The sequence below is a fragment of the Lontra canadensis genome, unplaced genomic scaffold (genome assembly GCF_010015895.1).
Source record: "Lontra canadensis isolate GAN:19392208 unplaced genomic scaffold, GSC_riverotter_1.0 scaffold49, whole genome shotgun sequence".
In the NCBI taxonomy this organism is placed as follows: Eukaryota; Metazoa; Chordata; class Mammalia; order Carnivora; family Mustelidae; genus Lontra; species Lontra canadensis.
Window position 1 is genome coordinate 13,491,081 of NW_022631043.1, and position 23,948 is coordinate 13,515,028.

A 23,948-nucleotide genomic window follows, 5' to 3' on the forward strand; every position below is an offset into this window, starting at 1 on the left:
CAGAAAGAAGGCATTAGTGCAAATGAGGTCTTGGCAGGAAACGGAGGAGAGAGTCTGGGTTGGTGGTGCGGACAGGCTCCTACGCTCCTCAAACAGTCTGCTCCCACAAAGGAGCAGGGTCACTGGTAAGTGTGAGTGTGAAGAAAGGGTGTGTGTTAACCCAAACCCAAAAAAGAACTTTCCAGTAGAGAAGCTAGGTAGCTCCCAAAGACAAGTTCAAAGATGGTAGGTTTATCGGCCCAGATGATTGGTCACACCGTTGAAATACGGTTATTGCCCCAAAATGCCACCGTGAGACTTACTTCCTCTCCCTTTAAAATGTTCGAGTTCCTTCCACCTGACCAGGTGCTGCTATAAGATATCCATACTCTTCGTGCCTCTGCAGCTGCAGAACCACCCCGCGTCCGACAGCGCGCGGCAGTTGGCGAGGGACCGCCGAGAAGGGCAATGACCTTGCAGGGCAGCCGACCGGGGCGTGCGTGGCTCAGACCCGTCCAGTCACTCATCACAATGAAGAAGAGGGTGCCCCGTTGAGGTCAGCAGCTACAATCTTCACGCCGTCACGTATCTGGCTGGCAGCCGCAAGGCCTGTCCATCTTTAGAAATGGAAATGCCAAGTGTGAGAATTATGAGGTTTCTGAGGTTTGGGGATTAGCAGAAGAAGGAACTAATGTCACTGTCCTCTTGGTACTCTGGAACAATCTGGTCTGAAGTTCCTATTTCTGGGTCGACGTAGCCAGGTTGCAAGACAGACTCGAACCAGGGATGGAGTAAGATCTCGGGAGCAGTGAGTCTCTCAGAGGGCTCCCGCCGCAGGAGGCTGCGGATGAGGCACCGAGCTTTGGGGGAGATGTGGTCAGGAATGCAGAACTGTCCACGGCGGATTTTGGAGAAGAGGGCACTGGGATCTGAGTCATGGAAGGGGTAGCGGCCCACCAAGAGGGTGTAGAGCATCACCCCAAGGCTCCAAACGTCAGCCGCCTTTCCGGAGTAGGTCCCCGTGGTGTTCAGAATCTCAGGGCTCACATAGGCCGGGCAGCCATGTTTGTCTGACAGAGCATCGTCCTCCCCCTTGATGATGTGTGTGTCTTCTAGACTTTCCAGTCTGAGCTGGCTTCTGCAGGAGAGGAAACGAGCTATTACTTCCAGATCAGCTGCTATGAAAAACAGAGCGTTCTCTATAACAGCACCCACAGGCTCTAAAAGCAAAGGCCCGGGGAATGCCATTTACCCCTTCATCCAGTAAGCAGTGCCCTGCGACCTCCCAGGACTCAGGATTTCACAAACCAATACGAACTGCAATAAACATTTGCAAAGTATCGAGAGAGAGCCTGGGGCGGAGGGTATGATGCAAAGCCCCAAACACTATTCATTATGCTAGCGCTTAGAAGAGATATCCTAATAGGGTTACACAATTTACAAAGTTCACATTGCAGAAGTGGGAACTTGTCTTAGGGGAATGCTGACATTTTTTACAAAGCTATCAGGGAAGAATAGTATATCCTACTTCTTCAGTGGGGGCGGCGGGAGGGGGGCGGGGAGCTGAGCATCCCACAGGCCCATCTTATTCTTACCATGCCCCTGTGGGCTACCCAGGCCCACACTCTGCACTACAGGACATGGGGCCCCAAGTCACTAGTATTATGCTCACATTGTCAGCACTCTTGCTCACGCTGACATATACACACAGAGGGAACCCCGTCCACCTGGGCCCAGGCCGGGGTAACTGTGATAGGCAAGGCACCAGGAATGTTAATTATACTTATTGGGGTGTTTAATTGCATGAGCCTGGACCAAGAGGTTATAGGAGCAAACAGAAGTGGCTGATGGATTTCAGAGATGCAGGGCCTATGAACATGTGTACACACGGAGAGCCCATCAACACCTGACCCTCTTCCTTCCACGTTGGGAGCTTATCTGTTCAGGTAACCGCTAAGGTCTGAAAAAATATCTTTAGGCAAAGGCTCTCATCCGAAGCTGCTGGTGCCTCCTTACTCAGACCGAGCCACCCACGGTTCACGGATTCCCCCAAAGCCCAGAGGCACGTGGGGAGCCTCTATCATCTGGTAGCCGACTGTGCTCCTCCCTGCTTCTCTGAAATAGCCCTGTTTCAGTAAGTCACTGGTTGTGAAGTCAAATGCAAACATTTGGTACTGGCTAATGGGTCAATTTCTTTTCCTCTCAAAGGTCTGGTTGTTGTTTTTTTTTCTTCCTGCCTTCCTGTTCCCTGGAGTGTAGTATACATGTGCTAACTTCAGTATGTCCTCAGCCTGACCTCCCCGTCGTTATGTAAAATACCCATTGGTTCTGTAAACGGAAAATATGACTCAACCCACACTGTCTGCCCCTGATTGGATGCTGTAGTACTAAAACCCTGCACCTGTGCTGGTTACACGAATAGCGTCAGCCTGCCATTGCTTAACCCTCGGGTTGCCACACTCCGTGCATATGACATTCGCCTGTGCAACGCGGATTTCAAAAGCTAGTAAGGAGGTGTGTAAGGCATGTTTCAGAAAATACATCAACATATCAAAGGAGCATGTTCCAGGAATTGGAAACTTCTCCATTGCAAACGCTTTGCTTTTCTTTGCTAATCGGTTTGTGTTCCAATACGTATTGCAAGGTCTGACAGAAAGCTCTGCTTTATGGCAACTTAACCCTGTACTCTTTCCTTTGATTGGGAGGCAGGGGTAAAAACGCACAGGTCGGGGCAGCCCCACGTGAAAAACTGCAACAAAATAATGCACAGCCCTCCGCAATTCTACAAAGTGTATTGTTCTTAGTCTTCCCGTAAGGGATGTGGCCCACCTCTTAAAATCAGGTAAGGTTTACTTCCTGCAGCTTCCTGAATTCCCTCGCCCGAAACCTCAACTCGGAATCTCAATGTCTCATTATTCTTTTATCAAGCTCATCCTGTCCTTTATGAGGGAAGTCATGATCTATATTTAGCCAACCAATTCGAGCCAACATCCATGTATTATTCAATGTGGCTATTTTCTGAAGATGTATCCAAACAAGAGGTCTAAAAAGTCACCAGGGAATGTGAAGAAAGTACTGGGGGCCAGCCGGAAGTGGAACGGGTATATGGTACAAAGAAGGAGGGCGGAAGAGTGCAAATACAACAGTTTAGTCCTGTGATACTTCCTAGGTACCAAAAAAAAAACCCACTTGGCATAAGCAAGAATTTGAGACCTTCCTTTAGGCGTCAATGTTGTGAAGGGCGGGTTGGCCATTTGTATCCCCAGAAGAACTGACCTTTCTGACCACAATGGGGAATAAACTTGATCTTGGAGTGGAAGTGGGGCAGGCCTCCTGTCCTCATATGACATCCCACAGAAAGAAGCACCGAGGTGTCCCCAGGCCACATCCACCAGAATGCAGAATAAACCATCCTTGGCCATGGTTCCTTGAGAGAGGACTTCTAAATACTAATTCTGGGACAACTGAGCCCTCGGCTTTGGTGTGAACCAACACTCTGCACCTAACCCCGCAACCTGCCCCAAAAGGCCGGATGAGGAGCTGCATAGGCTGCTCACCTCTCCTCCGTGGAGAAGACGAATTTCCTAAGTTTCAGGTCCCCAAGCACGATGGCCGACTGGTGGCAGTGGGCAACAGCGGAAACGATCTGCTTGAAGAGCCGGGCAGCCTCCTCTTCCCGCAGCCTCTTCCGGCTGCGCACATAGGAGTGCATGTCCCCAAAGTCCTTCTCAAAGAACACATAGGCCTTGGTTTCGCCAAGGATCACTTCCACAATGCCGGTGATGTTCCTGTGTGACGGCAGCTGGATGTAAGGCCTGATTTTGTCCTGGTAGTGTTTAATGGGAAACACCTGCAGAGAGAAGGTGACCCCCCCCCAATTTAGGAGGCTAGGGAAGCAGAGGCTGTCCCCTGAATCCTGGACTGCAGCTCTCAATCTTTGGCCTTCGGTCAGCAGTAAGTCTCCCTTCAATGACACTCCCTTATCTCTGCCGCCCCACCGTATGCAGCCCCAGCTATCTCTGACACCCCAAACCAGCACCACCCAGGGCTCTGGGCTAGCAAATACCCACGGGGTTACTCTACGGATGGTTTAAAAGAACTGCCTTCTATATATGTTACCTTCTTTCATGAGGCCATCACCCCCCCTTCCTGGCGAGAGCTTACTAAAGCCCCCACCTTCTGCGGCCTGCCTTGTTTGCAGACAAGGCTGCTGGAAGAAGCAGATATAAGGTCCCCCCCCCATCTCCAGGAGTAGAAAATGCATGACCTGCTGCAGACCCGAAGCTCTCAGCACAGAGAGCACAGAATGTGGGGACTCTGCAGTGGAAGCAGGAGCTGGGGAACATGCAGATATGTCATTAGTCAGAAGAACCGATGACTCGCAGAAAGACTGTGACAACACAGCCTTAAACAACTTGCTACAGTCTCACTCAGGTGTAAGCAGCCTGGAGTTAAAATTGTCACCAGAGGGATATGGGATGGTCTCCCTGGTTTTTACATTTGTTTATCTCCTCCCACCCCCACCTTCACCAGGGAAATGGGTAGTATCTCCTCTCAGAAACTAGCTGGTCTCTTTAAGGGCCTTTTGTTTGGTCGGGTTACTCATATCCTAGACTCAACTGGAAACGGTGACACATGGGCTGTCACCATCTGGATTCAGCTATTATCTGTTCAGAGGAACTGGAAGGGGTTGCACAATGGCCAGACCCACCCCACCTCGGAGGTCTGGCTGCCCTGGCCCCGGCTAGAAAAATCTCTCTGCCGCTCCCCCCCCCACCCCGCCCCACACACATATCCTCCCCAAACCGCTCTTAGCCCCACGACGGAGAAGAAAAGCTCCCTACCGCCCCCCCCCCCCACGCCCTTAAACCCAGCTGGAGCGCGCATTTGAAATTTCATTCAGGTCGGACAGTAGGTGGCAGCAGCAGGCCCGGGACCAGGGCGGGAGGTGGGGGGGGGGGGCGCGGGTGGAGTTCAGGTGAGTTGCGGACAACCCAAGAACGACTTCAACTAAAGGGTGACCCTGTCCTTCGGTTGGAAAGCAGCAGCCGGGTGTCAGGCTCGCAAAGGCTGGGCTGTGGGAATGTTCCGCGTCTAGAGGCGCTGGAGGAGCACGCGGAGGACCCCGTCTCCAGGAGTTGTATCTCCTCCGAAGCGGAACCTCTCACGTCCAAAAGAAAGTCGCTGGCCGGCAAATAAAGACATGAACGGAAGCGAAGGTTCCTAGCCGGTACCGGCTTCCCAACACTTCTGCGCGGGGTAAATCCCCCGCCCTGGCTGGAAGACCGCCTCAGACCTGCTCTCTGGGGAGAACGAGGTTCTCATCCCCGCGCGGGTTCAAGCCGGAATCCCCAAGCCGCGAGCCTGACACTGTCTTCCCACCCCCTCACCACCCACAGCGGAGCCCAGGTGCCTTGGAACCCTGGGAGAGAGCTGCCAGCTGCTCCAAGCTCCAAGGAGGCACCCACTGCAGGGCGTCCTTCCACGACAAGGGGCGGGGGAAGCCAGGAAAATGAGGCAGGGGGGAATGGCATGGCCCTGGAATCCATTTCAATTCCACAACTTCTTTGGAACTCCGTGCGCTAAAGTGGGCGCTAAGCAAAGCAGAGATAAAGCCACTGAACACCGCACTTCCTCTTGCCGGCCGAGCCCCCATTCTACTGCTCCATCCGAAATCCCTCAATCCCCCAAGGGGTGTGAACCGGTCCACCCCGCTCGAGTCACCGCGGGTGGCACCTGAGGCCCCGGCGCAGGCAAGCGAGACCCCAAGCGCCTTTGACGGCCACCGCGCCCCCGCAACCTCGCGGCAGGTCCCGACCCCGGGCGCCTACCTTGCAGCGCAGCTCCCGGCCGGTGTGGATGCACAGCGCCCGGGACACATGCTCGCGCTCCGCCAGGGGCAGCAGCAGGTAGTCTGCGATGCGGCTGGGTCCCGCCGCGCTCCCGGAGGTGCCGCCAGTCCCCGGCGCGGCGGGCGGCGGCTGCGGACTGCAGGGCGAGCCGGGGGGGCTGAGGTAGTCCGGGGGACTCGAGCACTCGGAGAGGCGCGGGCACTTGGCCGCCACGGCAGCCGCATCGTCCGCGTCCAGCAGGCGTTTGGCCGGGGTGCCCCGGGCGGCCGGGAGCAGCAAGGCCGGGCCGCGGGGCTGCGAGGCGCCGCTCATGGCAGAGCGCACAGGACCGACCCGCATCCCGTCCCGGGCCGGGGCAGCCCCGGCTTTGTAGGTCCCGGGATCCGCGCGGGAAGGCGCTGCGGGCTCGGCGCCGGCGCCGAGACCTACTCCAGCGGGCGGGATGGACTTTGCAGACGGAGTTCGGCTCAGCCCCCACGGGGGGCGAGGCAGGAGCAGCTCCCGGGCGCTCGCGTTGCACGCGGGAAGCACGCTGGCCGCGCGTCCGGAGGGAGCAGAGTCCGACTGGGGTCCGGGATCTCCGCGGGCACCGGCTCGGGGCGCCTGGCCGGAGGCGGCCGCCGCTATTGTTGTCGAGGCCGCCGACAGTCCCGGAGGCAGAGGCGGCGGCGGCTGGTGTTCCCGACGTCCCGAGCCGCGAGCGCAGGATTCCGCAGGCTCGCCGGAGCCGCCGAGCGAATGCACTTCCGAAAGCCCGAAGTCCCGGAGAGAAAGCCGGAGCAACTTTTCCGCGGCGCTCGGGATCCTGCGCGCTCCTGGGCTCCCGGCGTGTGTGTGAGCGAGCGAGACGCGCTCGGAGAGAGTGACTGAGTGTGAGTGAGTGTGTGCGCCGCACCGATCCCGGCCAGTGCACTCCTCCTTCTCCTTTTCCTCCACCTCCTCCGCCTCTCGGTGACTCACGCTGTATACACACACACACACACTCACAGGCCGGGCTGTGTAAACAGTTGGGAAGCCTGGTTGAGCAATGAGGTGGCTGCGACGACTCTGGCCCTGCCGCCCGGCAAGCAGTCACCGAAGCGGAGGGAGGAGACAGGGACAAGGGGGGCCGGGGGAGGAGGTGGAGCTGGGTCGGCGGGGGCAACGGGGGTGGCCCGAAGGCTGGAGATGCTCCGGGCTGCGCGCGCTCCGGGGCAGGTGGTGTGTCCCGAGCGGGCTGGGACGCGCGCACACGCCCCCCGGGCTGGGATGGGCAGGAGGCGGCGCGCCCCCTCCCGCAGGCCCGGGACTGGGCTCTAGCAGCCGGGGAGGGGGCGGAGGAAAAGTTCCCGTGACGTCAGGGTCCCGGGGAAGTGGGCGGGGGGGGCGGGGCCACGGGGGGGCGAAGCGACCGCTGATTGGTGCGCGCTCCTCATTCACACCGAGCACAATGGGCTGCGGGCGCGCGCATCACGGTTCTCGGCCCCAGCTGCTCGCTGCCGCGGGACGATTACGCCGTTCGCCCCAGGGATCCCTCCACCGCCGCCAGCCTGGAGACCTCGGATAGGAGCCGTGGGCGCCGCCCAGGCCCGGCTGCCGCCAAAGGAAGGGAGGATAGGAAAGGTGATGAATTCCAGAATCAGTCATTCACCCCCACGCGGTAGTTCCGGGGAAGACCTATGCGTGGTAGTGGATGTGACTTTTTTTTTTTTCCCCTTTTCCTTCCCCCTCCCAGCTCTAATCCCCAGCGTCTGTTCGCTTCCACAAATAGCACCTTCTGTTGGATGAAATAAAAGCAAACACTGGGCCTTCTGCGCTGCCTCCACCTCCACGCCCCTCCCGCGCCTGCCGCCCTCCCGGATTGCACGGAAATAGCTTCTCCAGACTCCCCGGCCGCCCCTTCGCGGTGACTCGCAGAAAGAGCTTCCTGAGCCGGGGCCGGTGGGAAACAAAGGATGTGGGAAACAGGCGGAAGGGGCCCACGTGGCTGCCGCCAGATTCCTGCCCCCTCCCCGGCCTCCGCACGCGCAGCAGGGTCCGGGGCCCCGGTGGCAGCCCGGGTTCCGTGGTGGGCGGGTAGGGGAGTAGAAGTCATTGTGGCCACCAACTGTGATACTGCCTACACCCGGACATCCCTGCCAGGTTGTGTGCGTACATTCGTGCAGCGTGATTTGGGTGAGCATGAAATGTGTGCCAGACCCTGCACCAAGAAACCTCCATGAGAAAATAATTTAAAATCTGCCGTTTTTCTTTCTTGAGAGAACCGAGTCCGTTTCGGGTCTCTGGACAACCCAACACAGGTAACTATTTCAGAGCGACTTCTGCACTCCTGCTCAACGCTTAATTCTCTAAAACGAGGTGGAGCCCCAAGGATAAATTCTTTTACATATTAAATCTCCATTCATTCAACAAACACTAATTAAACATCTACTAAGGTCCAGATGCTGGGGATTAGACATTGGAAATGCAAAGAATAACTGCTCACATTAATTGAGGTCTGTAATGTGTCAGGCACTGTTCTTAGCATTTTACACATAATACCTCGCTTTGGTTTTACAACTGGCCTGGGGGATGGGGGTTGCCCCATTTCATAGAAGAAGCCTTCAACGATTTGAGTTCCTTGCTGGATTGGAGTAGTTAGTGAGCGGTGGAGCTTTCAGGCTCTTAAGCACTCATGGGGACCCAAGGGAGAGATTACAGTGTGTTTGGGAGAAGAGCACTAGGGAGGAGTGCCAGCTAGAAGGCAGTGTTTGACCTGGGTGGATGTGTGGGACTGTGGGATCCTTGGGGGGGGGGGGGGGGGGGGGGGGGGGGGGGGGGGGGGGGGGGGGGGGGGGGGCGTGGTATGAATGGCGGCTATCAGGGGAAGAAAGGTTGGCTCAGAGGCAAGCAAGGGTGGTGGGAGCTTTAGAAGTTGTGAAGGGCTCCAGTGCCATGCTGAGGAGGTTGCCCTTGGTCCTGTGGCCAGGACAGAGCCTACCTGAGGTTTTCCTCCTTTCATTTTATTCCGTGCGGGTTATAAGAGCCACTGATCTACCAGCTGGGCATCTGCACCTGGAAGGCAAACTCAACATGAGCCAGCAGCACCTTCCTCCAAGGGGTGCACTTCCTTCTCTGTCTTCTGGGAGAAAGCATCACCGGCACTCACCCCACCCACCCTCCTGGGCACTCACTTCCCCTCGAATCTGCCCTTTTCCCATTACCCCCAGCCAGTCTCTGGGGCCATCCTAGATCTCTCTGAGCCATCCCCTACCCTCCCCTGCACAGCTCTCTGGCACTGCCCCTGGCAAACTCGTTACCATGCTTTCTTACCCACTAGCTTCCAGCCTCGTTTCCCAGTGAGAGGGCCTAGAGGGAGATGGGAAGGTGGGGAGCTGCTACTGCTTCCCTTTCTCTTTTCTCTCTGCCCGGGCACTGGCTGCCGCTCCTCTGTGGCTCCCACCCCACCTAGGCAGCCCTCTGTAGCGCTACTGGGATGTGCTGCCGGATCCCCCTTCTGGATTTATTTCTCCAGTTGCTGGGCTTACGTTTTGGGATCCCCTTTGGAAAATTGCCTTCACTGTGCAGAGCTACCTTGCCCAAGGTCACACTCCCTTCCCAAGAGGTCTATATCCAGTGGTTGCAGTAAAAGCGTCCAGCCTCCTTGCCCCAACTTGGTTGGACTCTGAAGGGGCTCCCAGCTTGACGGTCATCTGAGGCCCTCCTTGAGACTGCACTCAGCCCAGCTTTGCCCTCTGCCCAATCCTGTTCAGTCCCTTCCCTGCCAAGAACATTCCCTGAGAAGCCTCTCACGCTAGTCTCCATCCCTGACTCTGCTTCTTCAGGAACCCAACCTTAGCGGCCCTCCCTCTTCACAGTTCTGCTTTACTCTAGGGACTCTGGCTCCTGGGATCAAATGCCACCTCTTTCGTCCCTCCAGGCCCTCCGGTGGCAGCAGCTTCCTGATGCTGCTAATCTCTGGGTTTCCCACCCCCCACCCCAAAAAACATACATAAGCCATGTTGTTCTGTTCTTCCAAAACTTTTGTAACTAATTCTCCACTGTTCATTTTTTCCAGGGAAGATCTTAGCCTGTTGCATTTCCCAATAAGACCCCAGTGGAGACCAACCCTATACTTGTCCCATGTCCATCCCCTCCTCTCTACTCTCACGATCTTTGTCAGGACCTCCCCTGGGCTTCTGCAGTAAGCTGCCTACTGGGTCATTCATTCATCCCTTCAGCAAACAGTGAGCACCCACGCTGCCAGCACACCTCAGAGGGGCTGACACAGCAGTGTACAGAACAAAACGTGCCCTTTATCTCCTCATCCATTCGTTGCGCGTCTCTCAGAGTGCTTTTTCTAAAATTTGAATCTGATCATACCAGACCCTGGCCTAAAACTTTGTAGGGACCCTCAGATAAAATCCAAATGTGTGTGGAAATAGCAGCCCTCTTTTCGGGCCCCACTTCCCTTCCCAACTGCAACTTTGTGTCTCCTTACTGCTGTTCTCCCCCTTGTCAGCTCCTGCCAGGGTCCTAAACATGCCAGGCCAATTCACACCTCATACTTGTGCCTGGCCTGATTCCTCTCACTGGAATCTGTCCTCCCCTCCCCTCACCCCAGCTTCCCCTGCCAATCTGATAAACTCCTATTCATCCTTCAAAACACCACTCAGATTTCCCCCAGGACCACAATCAGATTTAAATGATCTCCTGGGTGCTGTTGAGTCCTCCATCCAGCTTTCTTTCATGGCACCTTCCACTCAGCTGTGTTCCCACAGGGCAGGGCCCACATTGTATTGGGCCTTATATCTCCAGTCCCCAGTCCAGTGTGCATTGTAAAGGAGGGGCTCCGGAGTGTCAAGCCAATGAATGTTGTCAGGGCAGAGGGTCACACGCAGGGAAGGGGATGGGGCTGGGGGGTGGAGAAGAGGCATTTAAGCAGAGATGGGGTCTGAGAGATAGGGCCCAGATTTCAGAGTTGAATGTCGAGCCTGGAAGCAACAGGATGTGGCAGTTGGGGAAAAGAAAAAAGGGCTTGAGTTTTGGGGGGGATAGACATGTACCCTTGATGAAGCTGAGATCAGGTCAGCCAAGGGGACAAGAGAGCTAAAATTGTCTTGATTTCATTGCTGGAGCTTTCTCCGCTGGCAAAGTCTGGACGGACCTTCCATCAGACGTTTTTCAGATACTGATTTGAGGAAGCTCATTATGGGGCCTCAGTTATCTCACCTTTGAAATGGCATAATAAAGGCCTGCTTTTGCTCCCTGATGAGGTTCTTATGGAAACCAATAGGTACCAAGATGTGAAAAGTCCTCTTTGAGGTGCCTACCCATCCATAAACGTGATTGTCAGGGATGGGGATTCCTTGACTTTAAACTATGTTCCCTTAGTCAAAGAATGTTCAACGAATATTCGTTCAAGGTTTGCCTTATGGCAGAACTGAAAAAGGCTTCTACTATGAAAATCCAAACTGACAAATATAAACATTTGCAAAAAAGTAAACAAAAGGTTCATTAGGTAGCGATTCTTCCCATTTTACAAGGAGGGTTTACCACGTGATGCCATTAGCAAGCCCCTTTGGTGTATTTTTTATGTGGCTTGGTAACAACGGAAGCACCTTGGAGCAAAGAATCCCGGCTGTGCATGTGTACATGTGTGTACCCACATGTGTGCACACACCTGGCCTCAGCACAACACTGAGGGGATTTCCAGTGCTCAGTACATGGTGAACTGGGGAAAAAATTTGATTTCCCTCCAACTTTTCAGGAACTCACCTATTACGTAATATGGGGAAACCTGTATTGATTTTTCTGGACAGGGTTGGGCTCGTCATGAGCTCAGGCTCGATTCGTTTTCATTCATGCTCAGGTAGGCGCCTGGCAGTAGTAGTATGATGAAGGGGCTAAGTGTTCCGTGGTTCTGAAATGCTGGGAAGTCCTTGGAGCTGAGACTCCCTGTTTCACGGCCCATGAGGCTTCACGGCCGCTCACAGGATGTGTGATGCTCCCTGACCCAGCAAATGAACAGCAACAAAAAATCAGGACACATCTAAGGAAGTCAATATTAGTGTCTAAGACAAGGTCCTGTGGTCTCCTGGGTGGCTAAGTCAGATAAGCTTCAGATTCTTGATCTCAGCTCAGGTCTTGATCTCAGGGTCATGAGCTCAAGCCTCACATTGGACTCCATGCTGGGCGTGGAGCCTACTTAAAAAAAAAAAAAAAAAAAAAAAAAAAAGGACAAGATCCCAAAAGCCTGGCAAAAAATAAAAATTTACTAAGTTCCTTCCGTATGCTCAACCTTGGCCCAGTCTCTTGTTTGACTTTCAAAATAATCTCTGCGATCAACTCTCAGTATGAATTTGGGCAGGTCCCTTCCTCTCTTTGGCCCTCACTTTTCTTCTTTTTGGCATGAAGAGGTAAACTGGTGGTTTTCAAACTGGGGTCCTGGGAACCCCAGAGCTTCCAGTTGGCACCTTAGGAAGAGAACAGAAGCCAATGTGGGATTCCAGGCAACCCATTCCAGGTTTTATCAGATGTTCTACATCATGCTTCTCCTGTGACACCTTGTTTGAGAAAAGTTTTCCACTGCCTTAGAGAAAACAAGTTTGAAAATCACCCGTCTGATGATCTCTGAGGCCTCGCCCGTCTCTAACACTGATTCTTTTGTTTACTGTTAGGAGTCACAAGGCGGGAGCTCACAGGCCAGATCCAACTGGCAGCCATGTTTTGTGAAAGGGACGATGCCTGCTTGGGGGGTGAGGCATGCCCCATCTCGTTCCCCACAGTCCCCACTGGTTCTTTTTGCCCACCACCTGCCACCTAACGTTTACATTGGCAGCCTGGGCCTAGACATCTTTGAGTTCGCTTCTTCAGAAATGCTCCCCTGAGATCCTCTCTTCCCATGAGAGCCCTGCCCCCCCACCCCCTCTAATGGCAGAAAAGAGAGGGGTCCAGAGCCTGGAAGCAGACGTCCCCAATCTAGAGGGAGCAGGGTCGTCTAGCTATGATGGTTGCCCCTCTCTCTTCCTATCCGCCCAGTCCAGAAGACCACTGTAATCGTTTGACAAATGCCACTGCAACTTCTCTGCCACGCTTCCCCTTGAGAGGCAGAGTGTCTCGAATCTGGGTGGGTTGATGACCACTTTGATCAATCAGATACCATGAAAATGCCTCTCTGAGACTTCTAACGAAAGGCCAGGCTGGGCCTGCTTTGTTCACCGGGACACTGGCCATGGGAGCCCTGGGTGGCCAGGTAAGAATTCTTCTTCCCCTGAGAACGCAGTGCTGGAGAGGCCACAAGTAGGCCTTCAGATGACAGACCAGCCAAGCCTTCCTGCAGCTGTCCCAGCCCAGCAGCGGGACAGGTGAGTGAGAAGGCCAGCTGGAGAATGACCCTCCAGCCTCAGTCGCCCATGCCTTCCCAGCTGAGGCCCCAGAATAAGCAAGAGCCATCCTCACCGTGCCCTTTCTGAATTATTGGTCTATACCACAGTTAACCCTCTTAGTTTTAGGGTGGTTTGTTACACAGTGATAGATGATGGGAACAACATTCTGGAACCATTCAGGATAAATCAGGGGGTGTAGGAGGCAGGACCCTACCGGCCCACAGGACACCCTTAGATGCTAACTAGAAAAGGACGCCCTATCCTCTGGCTGGGTACCACCCCACACTGGGGCAGAGAGCTCAGCCGGCTGAGTGCAGGCTGGATGTCACAGCCATGTGACCAGAGACCCCTTCTTTTGTTCTGCCAGGACCAGTGTGAGCTATGCTAATGGGAATGGAGGCATTTTCTAAACACTCATGTATTTGCCCCATAGTCCCTTCGAACATCTTCCAGGATTTGGGGAAGCCCCAGTGCTCAGACCTTACTACCTCTGTCTCACCAGTGAATCATTTCAACACATAAAGTATTCACTGAAAAAATATATGGGGCGCCTGGGTGGCTCAGTTGGTTAAAGCCTTCGGCTCCAGTCATGATCTGGAGTCCTAGGATTGAGCCTCACCTTGGGCTCTGTGCTCAGCATGGAGTCTGCTGCTGCTTCTCCCTCTGCCCCTTCCCCTGCTCCTTCTCTCTTTCGCTCACTCTCTCTCAAAAAAATAAATAAAATCTTTAAAAATTTGAGGTCATTCATCTTGCCTCTTCAAACACCCCATTTTCCCTCACTCGGTGTGAACCAGCCCCTGGCAGCCAGCCAAGCCCATCTCCCTTCATTCTCAAGGGAAGCTGGCCCTGTGCACAGGACAGTTTGGATTCTGGGTTTTCCGTTTCAAGAACAAAACCAAAAACACCCCCTGTAGATCCGCAGCTCCTCGGCCCCGTTCCCGAGGATGGCGGCCGACTGTGAACTGAAGGGCGGACAGGTCTGGGGGCGCATCACAGCCGGTGTCCCACGGCCGCAGCGCACCTCCATGAGCCTGTTGGTGGGAAGTGCAGGGAGGGTGGGAAGGCCGGGGAGGCAGGGAGGCCTCGGGAGGTGCAGCAACCCGGTCTCGGCCTGGATGTCTCTTCTCCGGGCCTGCGGGCTCAGTGTGGACAGCTGACAAGGGGTCAGGACAGACGCTGTAACTCACTTAACCCAAACCGGGTAGACAAAACCGGGCGCCCTGTGAGAGATGGCCGAGAGGTCACCATCCTCGTGGCCTGGGGGTTCAGGCAACCTGCTTTCTCGGGAGAATGCCTGGTCAGAGACAATTTGCTCCACCAGGGAAGGGAAGCCCCCTGTGCTGGTAATGCCCGCCCTGAGTCACCGAGCGCTGCATTCATGCATCCAGTTAGACACCGGAAGTAGGGAGCAGCCCCGTCCCCAGCAGAATGGGGAGGAAGGCCCCGTTACAGAGTACTGAACATGAGCAGAGTGAAGTAAGTACTAGAAGAGGGACATGCAGGAAGGAGAGAGGTCAGTTTTGCCAGAAGGCCCCACAGGCACCAGACTCTGGAACCCAAAGTTGTCCTTGGAGAGGGGGAATTCACAGCAGAGGCAGACTCACAGGAGTAGGGTTCCCAGAACTTGATATATGTGAGAATGACGTTGATAAAGGCAGGCGCCCAGAGACCAGGATGTATGCATCAGCAGATCAATGAAAACATTCGCTCTGCCTAGATGAGCCACCCACAGGAAGCCACATTATCGGAAAGCGACGCGCACTAACAGAATCCACAAAGGGGACTTGGCAGACATCAGGAGGTCTATTTCAGGCCAGTAGCTTGAAGCCATCTCTGACCCCACAGGAAAAGTCTTCTTCAGGAAACACTTGTCATCAAGTTGGCTCTGGCAAAACTCCCTCCGCCCTTATAGGGCAAGGCCGGTAGTTAGGGCAAAAAGCTCTGTGGCTACGACAGAGAGTCCAACGTGGTTTAAAGAATCCAGAGTCGTCTTCTCTCCCCTCTACCTTCCCGAGGTGAGTATCTCCGACTGACAGAATTTGGGACACTGGCCCTCTCCATGTCGAGGTTCCTACACCTCATCCACATGGGGTTCCTGGTCTCAAACACCTCAGGTCCCAGCTGGCTGGAAGAAGACGAGAGCGTGACAGAGGCACACCCACCTCAACCTGGAAATGGCCCTTATGCCCTCCACTCATATCCACATGCCACTGTGGAGAATTTGGTTCCACGGCCACACTCAACATCCGGGGAAGCTGGGAAAGGTGTCTGGCTAGGCACACAGCTCATAGGAAAGAGGAGGTATAGGTGGACCCCGGGCCCATCTCTGTTTCAAATGGCTCTCAGGAAGTTGGCAGGTGTAACCAAAACCTTGACTTACATCATCTTACACCCATCGGACAACTCTGGGCAGATTCCAGGGTGGGCTGATTCGCCAGCTCAACCATGGAGAGTTCCAGGTCCCTATCCCCTTACGGGCACCCCCCACCCCAGGCTGTCCTCAACATGGCTGTAGCAAGCCCAGATACCACATCCCAATATGATAATTCTCAGAGGAAGAGGAAAGCGTTTCTCCCTGTGCTATCCTTCAGGGGAAAAGAGAGTTTCCTCAGCGGCCCCTTCTACGCACACACACACACCCCCCCACACCCCCAACCTCCCACCCCCCACCCCCCACAGACATCCTCTCTTACCATTGGCCAGACATGGGTCACATGCCCATATCTTAACCAATGACTGATGACAGGGGCTGAATGGTGTTACCTCCAAATTCACATGTTGAAATCATAACTCCCAGTCCCTGTGACTGGGACTGTACTGGGGAGAGCCCTAATCCAATATGGCTGGTGTCCTTAGGGAAGAGGAGATCAGGACACAGACAACAAACATTCCAAGGGACACCCATTTGAGGACGTGGTGACCACCTGAAGGCCACAGAGAAGTCTCAAAAGAAACCAGCCCTGCCAGTACTTTGATCTTGGGCTTCCGGTCTCCAGAACCCTGAGGAAATAAATTTCCATTGTCTGAGGCCCCCAGTCTGTGGTATTTTGCTATGGCAGCCCTAAGTAACTAATACGACTAGTGATCGGATCTGAGCGAATCAGGCCACTCCGGGGGTGCAGTCAGCACATGGGAGAGGGAAGTTGGGGTTCCAGAGAAGGAAGTCAAGAGGAGGGATGCTGAACACTCAGGAGGCGATGCCCATGATGGGATGGCTGCCCTTCGCCCCACGCATGCTGCTTGACGATTCTTGTCCGCCCAGCCTGCTTTCTGCTCACACCAGCCCGTTCCTAGCCTTCTCCAAAGAGACAGCAGACTGTTCGACTAGACACCTGCCCACCGAGGTACCTTCACTCTCCAGTTCGCTTTGCTAGGAATTGGAGGGCTGCACGGTCTGTCCTCTCGTCTCCACCACAGAACACCAGTCCTGCTTTAACTCTGTCAACCTCATTTCCAAGTTCTCGGGGAACAGTGGGGTGCTGGCAAATCCTTCCCCTTCAGTTCTGGGTTGTCGTATTTCTTGATCTCCAGGATGTAAGTACTTCATTCTCAAGAACCCACAGGAAGTCACTGAGCATGGAACGGGGACGCACACTGCTGCTCAGGGACACCTCCTCCTCGCCTTCAGGGACGACGATCATCTGAGAGACTCCACATCCCCAAACTATGTCTGTGGGAAAACGATCCATGGGGTAGGAAAGGGTTAAAAATGTTTGGCGAGCCCCTGGACAGGAACACACAGAGGGCATGGGAAAATCCCCAGGGTGCTGCATCCTGGAAGGGTCCCTCTCCTTCCCGGTTCCCAGGCTGTGAGAATAAACACCACCCTAAGGAACAGAGAGCAAGTAGGGCTCAGCCGGCCCAGGAGGGTGAGGACGGATCACCAGCCTGGGCCCCTCCCCCATTCACCTCTGTACAATCCTCCCTCTGTTCCCTGAGCTCCACTTCCCTCAGAGTCCCCTCCAAGCCCAAGTCATGATAAAGGCCACCATTGATGGGCACTTCCTCCGCACCAGGCACTGGGCTGGGTCCTGCAGACCCGTTTTCTCATTGAATTCGCACCACCGCCCCCACAGATTTGGTGGGCGTAGTTCCGTCCCAAAAAGGAGGTTCACAGAGGTCAGCGGAGCCGTTTCAAGGTCATGGTGGCAGGACCCAAGGGACTGAAACTGTGGATTTTCCACAGCACTTCTGGGGTCAAACAGGCCAGACAGAGTCCCAGAGTAGTAATCCCAACAGCCATGGCTAACCCTTTACGGAGGACTTCATTTAAAAATGTGGTCCCTGTGCACGTTGCCCTCCCTAGGGGATGGGGCTGAATTACATTCCCCTCCGTCCAGAGAGGGTGTGCGACTTGCCCTGTGTTATAGCTGGTTAGTGGCAGGGCCGGACCATGAGCTTCTTGAGATGGTTTGGGGTTGGGGTGGGGGGCTGCTCCCCAATCTGTTCCTGCCCACTCTAACCCCCCACTCCCCAGTCTGGCTCTGGCTTCCTGAGTCTCTTTGTACCCCCTGGGAGAACTAGCACTTTGCAGGGGAGGCGTTTGGGATAGACTCGAGGTCCTCCCATCCCTGCCACAGGCATTTCTGGGTGGTGGGAAAGGAAATACCTATCCTTCCCCCACCCCGGGGTGCCCTACCTCTTGTTGGCCACGGAGCCAGCACCTGGGCGGGGGGAGGATAGAATGGCGCTCTTCAGATAGTTTTCCTGACGTAATAGCCATTGCTAAACCCTTGCATCCCTGAGCGTTTCGTGGAGGGTGGTGATTCTGAGCAGCAGCAGGAAACCCCAGCTACCAGAACAAAGCCCTGCGGGTCAAACACTAATCCAAGAGAACAGTTATCCCGAGGCTGGCGTTAGAAAAGCCATGGGAACACCACCACCAACCTCACGGTGGATCCAACTCCTCCCCGCCCCTAACTACATCCATCAACAAAATCCTCTCATCTGGGAGGGCCAAACCCGTGTCTCCATCTACCCACGACAGAACTGATTTGCCCGAGGTCTCGGAATGAGTAAAGGGCAGAAAGGAGGCACAAATCTGACTTTCACACTCGTGGCCTCGTGCTCACTTTGCCACAGCCAGAGGCCCATGCTAGGGACAGTGGGTGATGCTGTCTAGAGGGCTCGGAGGCCAGCAGAGCCATCAGAGAGAGAACAAGACCAAGGAACCCTTAGCCAGAGTGACCCAAGAGCAAACCATGGGCCTGCAGCATCAGGCAAGTCACTTACGTCCCCTGGGCCCGACTTCCCTCCTCTGCAGGCGAGCGGGGGTTGTGGTTAAGATCTTGGGCCCTGGAGTCAGAACGCCTGGCTTTTCATCCTGCACAGGCATACGGCCTGTGTGACCTTGGACAAGTCTCTGTGTTCACACTTCTCTGAATTCAGTTTCCTTGTCTGTCAAACGAGCATTTAAAGACCCACCTACGGCTTCCTGTGAGAATATTCTTTGCTAATAATGCAAGGAAGGCTCTTAACACAGGCCTGGGTGATGGTAAGCAGTCCGTAAACCATAGCCATCGGTACCACCTGCAAAATGGAGAACAAAAGGGCTTCTGGCAATTAGAGGAGAGAGCACATTCCTGGGGGGGTGTCTCTATGTGTGTCTGTATGCGTGTCTCTGTGTGTTTCTGTGTGAGTCTGTGTGTCTGTGTGTGTCTCTGTGTGTCTCTGCGTGAGTCTGTGTATCTGTGTATGTCTGTGTGTGTGTCTCTGTGTGTCTGTGTATTAGTCTTCATGTGTGCCTGTGAATCTGTGTGTCTGTGTAAGGAAGTGTGGGGGATTTCTCCACAGATTGAATTAGAACCTTCTAGAAAGCAGGAGAAGGGGATCAGGCTGGCCCCGCACCTGCTTTGGGATGTTTCCCTCTGAAACAACCACCTGGCCTTCACCTGTGTGCTCTATCGACTCTTCCCTATGAGTCAAGCGCTGCGTCCTTCCAAGCACTCCTCATTCCAGCAACAATTCCCTCGGGACAACTACCCCAAGCTGGAAACCTTCCTGGCCAGAGCAGTGAAAGGGCAAAATGTAAGTACACATGGGCCCCAGAGTTTCATAATTGCCATGAGTCACCCTTCTTCACAGAAGACATGGCAAAGGGACAAGAGCTCCAAGTCTTATCAGTGAGGCTGGGCCCAAGTGCCTCTCAGGCATTCCTCATCTGGGTCCTTCCCATGCTCTCTCTCCCCTGGAAGCACATCCCCTCGATGTTCTGCAGTTGCCATGTTAGGCTTAGGAGGGGAAACAGAACATGACCAGGTCAAACATCGTTTCTGCCTTCTCGATTCTTAGCTGTTCCCGATCCTTTCCCGGTGGCCTCAGAGACCTGGCAACTTGCTGTGTATTTGTTAGAAGTTCTTTTTTTTTTTTTAAGTTTTTATTTAAATTCCAGTTAGTTGACATACAGTGTAATATTTGTTTCTGGTGTACAATATAACCATTTAACAATTCCATGTATCACCCTCATTAGAAAATTTTTAGTTTGGAAATAACTAAAATTATAGTATCATAATAAATAGGGGTTGATTTTCTCGCATAAAAAGAAGTTCAAGACTAAATAAAAACCGTTGTGACTTTGGCAGCACAGCAGTGTCAAAGCCAATCATATCATGATTCTGTTTGTTTTCCCTCAAGGTTGCAAAATGGCTGCTACAACTCCGGATAATCATATCTATTCTCAAGGTAGAAAAGGAGAGAAGGGCACAAAATAATGGCGTTATTAGCATCTATTCCTGCATCAGTCAGTCATTTACTGTTGCATAAAATACTGCTGCAAGACTTAGAGGCTCAAAAGAACAATTATTTATTAGTTCATGACTCAGGGTCAGAGTTTGGGCTGAGTTCAAGTGGTACTTCTTCTTCTGGTCTGGTGGGCTCCCTCATGTGACAGCAGTCAAATGATGGCTCAGGAGGGGCTCTGTTGTCCAAGATAGCCTCACTCACATGTCTGCTGCATGATGCTAGCTACTGGAGATACGGTGATAGAAACAGAGGTAGGAGTAATGTCATTGTTGGAAGGGACCACTAGCCAGGGAGTGTGGGTGTCCTCTCAAGCTGAAATCATCAAGGAATGGACTCCTCCCTAAAACTTCCAGAAAGAACGAATCCTGCTGATACTTTGATTTTATTCCAATAAGACCCATTTTGGATCTCTGGCCTCTGGAACCGTAAGATAATAAATTTGGGTGAAGTCGCTGCTTTGGTGGTATTTTGTTATAGGAGCAAGAGCAAACCATCTCCCTCTGATGCTCTGTCATTCTCGAAGGTCCCACTGCCTGATTTTGCAAAGATATAATGGAACATGAGCACCCATTCCTTCCTGTATGATCTACGTCTGCTTTCGCGTGACAGCAGCAGAGTAAACATGATGGACTGCATGGCCCATGAACCCTAAAACATTTACTCCCTGACCCCTTGCAAAGAATGTTTGCCAGCCCTTGCTTGAGGAGACTAGCTGGGGCCTCCTTGCATGGTGGGTTCAGGCTAGCAAGAGAACAAGAGTTTGCTTCAAAGTTCTTGGGCGTTCAAAGGCTTGGAAGTCCCACAATGTCACTTCCTCTCCACTTTGGTCAAACAAAGCAAGTCCCCAGGCCAGTCACAGAGGTCAGTAATAAATATCACATTTTAATGGAGGGACAGCAGGGTGCACTGCAAAGGAGTGTGTGCGCGGGAGCTCTTATTGTGTCTGTCTGCCGACCACCTCAGAGCCCCCTTTTATCAGGGATCAAAGCCTCCCCACAGACTCCCTGCCAGACATCCCTTCAATCTCAGCGGCCAGGACAGGGCTGTGTGGGATGCCGGGAAAGCAGCAGCAGAATTATCATGACTGGTTTAGGCCAAGAGCAATCCACTGCTCGGCCGGCCGGCAGGCTCTGTTCGCCAGGAAGGGGGAGCCGATGCTTAGGGGGCTCTTAGCAGAGCATGTCCTACCTGTGCTGTCTGGGCAGTCCTGAAAATACCGAGCTCGCTCACTCCACAGATAGACATCCAAATACCAAGAACCTGCTCCGGGTCCATTTCTGAGCTGGTGTAGGGAAAGGTAATGTAATCCCTGTCCTCAAGGGGGCCACAGCACCTCCCCCCAAAAAAAACTCTCCCCCGTGGCCAAGGAAGGTCTCCACCAGGATTTTCATTGCAACTCTATTCTTAGAAATAAGTAACGGGAAACACACTGCAACAGAAGAGGATAAAGAAACTCGTTATATGGGGCGCCTGGGTGACTCAGTGGGTTAAAGCCTCTGCCTTTGGCTCAGGTCATGGTCCCAGGGTCCTGGGATCGAGCCCCGCATCGGGCTCTCTGCTCAGTGGGGAGCCTGCTTCCTCCTCTCTCTCTACCTGCCTCTCTGCCTTCTTGTGATCTCTGCCTCTCAAATAAATAAATAAAATCTTAAAAAAAAAAAAGAAACTCGTTATATGATGGGCACACTTAAAGTAATTAAGATAAATGAACCAAATCCTCACACATCAACCTGAATAATTCATGAACGCATCTGACGTGAAAAAAGCAAGGTGCAAAATACTGTGTGGTGTAGAATATAGTTGATGTAAGTTGTGAAACATAAAAACAATGGTATAAATTGCTTTTGGAAAAATAGGAGGGGGAAGGGAGGGAGAGGAGATGGGAATGTAGCTGAAGTGATAATATTTTATCCCTTTAAAAAAATTGGAGAAAAGTTGCCTGGGTGGCTCAGTCGGTTGAGCGTCTGCCTTCAACTCAGGTTGTGGTCCTGGGGTCCTGGGATTGAGTCCTGTGTCATGCTCCCTGCTTGGTAGGGTGTCTGCTTCTCCTTCTCCCTCTGTCCCAGCCCTTGTTCATGTGCCCACTCTCTCTCTCTCTCTCTCTCTCTCAAATGGATAGGTAAGATCGTAAAAGAAAAAAAAAAGTAGAGCAATTAGAAGGATAACATTACAATGGTTATAAATGGGTTATCTTATTCCCTGTGTGTAAATATAAGTATATGTGTATGTCCATGTCTATGTGTGTATATATATGAAATATTTCATAATAAAAACATATCAACTAGTTGAGAAGCAGTGACTATCAAACATGAAGGAATCAGTGAACAAGTCAAGGGCAGTCTGTAGGGCCAGCCTGTTCTATGTCACACTTCGTGCTCCCCACCCTAGCCCAGGAACTAGGAATTCAGTGGACGTCCTTGTGTTAAGTTTTTGGGGACGCCCTGGAGCATGGAAACTTAAGTGAAGGGCAAAAACTCAGTTTTCCCAGGAGTTCGGAAAAAGGAGCATCACTGGGGGCCCAGGCTGGCAAAGGGGCTGTGGCCTGAGGCTGGCAGGACTGGTGGTGTCCCCCCACAGCTCCTCCTCCTTCCTGAGCAGACTACTACATTCCTGAGCTCTGCGTTATGGCAGCCAAGGATGCTGGCAGGTACAGAAGCTTGGAATCGCCAGGCCCAGGGTAGGGTCCTGAGCTCTGCCCATCATAAGCCATGCAACTGTACAAGTCTTGTGTTACCTCCCCAGGGCCTCAGTTTTCTCATCAGTAAAATGGGTATCAGAACCCTTTCCCTGCCTCCCTCACTGGGTTGCTGAGGGGAGTGGAAAAGATCGAGGGTGTACAAGTCCCACAGGCCAGGGAGGGCTGTGTGTTCCCCAGTCCTTGTAAACTGAGGGTTTCCACTGATAGGTCTGCAGGGGATTCTCTCAACTTCCGGTGGGGACCTTTGATAATCTAGTTTTCACGAAGCACCGTGAACTTGTTTTATTTACATCATACTGGTACTATCCTCTGTGTTTAGAGAAAAGTCAGCGGCGGGGTGGGTACCCAGCAGCAGAGCTGAGGAGATGGCTCCCATCCAGCCCACCCACCCCCCATGGATTCATTCCAGAAACATTTCATGTGGGGCACCGGGATGTCAGAGGACGGTGAGGCCAACAGAGTCAGCCCTTAAGGAGTACTCAGTGTCGGGTCAGTGAGGGGGCACCCCAAGGAGTTCTGAGATTGTCCACCACCTTTTCAACTATATGTTGGGAAGGAGAGAGTTTCCAAATTCAGATGATGCAATGTGCTGCTTCTTCTAGAAGCTTCTTTGTGGGGGGAGGAATAGACACCTAAGGGCAATCTTGGAGGCCAGATAGGAGTATCCTGGTTTGGGAGGGAATTCTAGGAAGAGGGGACAGCTTCAATAAAGCCCCGGGAGCAGGATAGCTCATAACTTACCAGGGTTTCGAAGGGACAGCTCCACTGACGATGAGCTTTTGTCTTTGCTTTGTTTGTTTTGTTGTTTCATTGAAATTTAAGCTGGAGCTGAATTTTGCCATTAGGATTAGAATAGGGAGGACCAGAGCTCAGCCCAAGTTCCTCCACTGCAAATTCTTCATTCTAAGCCTCAATTTCCTCATCTTTAGAATGGGCTTGTTGCAGACTTGTCCAAGTAAGAAATGAGAAATGGAAGTTAAGTTTTCAATAAACACTTTATTCAAGTAGGCTTCATGTCAATCATGGAACCTGATGCAGGGCTTGAACTCACCACCCTGAGATCAAAACCTGAGCTGAGATCAACAGTCGCATGCTTAACTGACTGAGCCACCCAAGTGTCCCTCAATAAACACTCTTAATTGAACTGCTCAAAAATGTTACTTTGCCCACCTTCTTGCTGACTTCTCTTTCCTTCTCGGTGCCCTGAGCCTACCGTAAGGAGCCACTAATCTTCTCCCAAAACACACCCTTTGAGGTGAGGTTTAGCTGTCGTTGCCCCAGGTGGAGTGTCCCCCGAACAACAAGTGACACTGGGGGCCTGGGTGGGAGGTGCTG

The 23,948-nt window shown here is 53.2% G+C and overlaps 1 protein-coding gene across 1 annotated transcript; it reads right to left on the minus strand.

The window, feature by feature from the left end:
* Positions 1–526: 526 nt before the first annotated feature.
* On the minus strand, positions 527–6,916 carry TRIB1 (tribbles pseudokinase 1). The gene is made up of 3 exons (XM_032873545.1): positions 5,811–6,916; positions 3,537–3,829; positions 527–1,117 (listed from the first exon to the last, which is right to left on the minus strand). Exons 1-3 carry the CDS (start codon positions 6,168–6,170, stop codon positions 652–654), a joined length of 1,119 nt encoding a protein of 372 aa, XP_032729436.1. The 5' UTR covers positions 6,171–6,916; the 3' UTR covers positions 527–651.
* Positions 6,917–23,948: the final 17,032 nt, after the last annotated feature.

Bases quoted from the DNA above. Each gene is read 5' to 3' on its own strand.
- TRIB1 (XM_032873545.1), bottom strand. From the start codon at position 6,170: ATGCGGGTCGGTCCTGTGCGCTCTGCCATGAGCGGCGCCTCGCAGCCC. The intron at 3,830-5,810 runs GTAGGCGCCCGG...TTCTCTCTGCAG, and splicing joins GCCGGGAGCTGCGCTGCAAG to GTGTTTCCCATTAAACACTA. The intron at 1,118-3,536 runs GTGAGCAGCCTA...CCTCTCCTGCAG, and splicing joins GTCTTCTCCACGGAGGAGAG to AAGCCAGCTCAGACTGGAAA.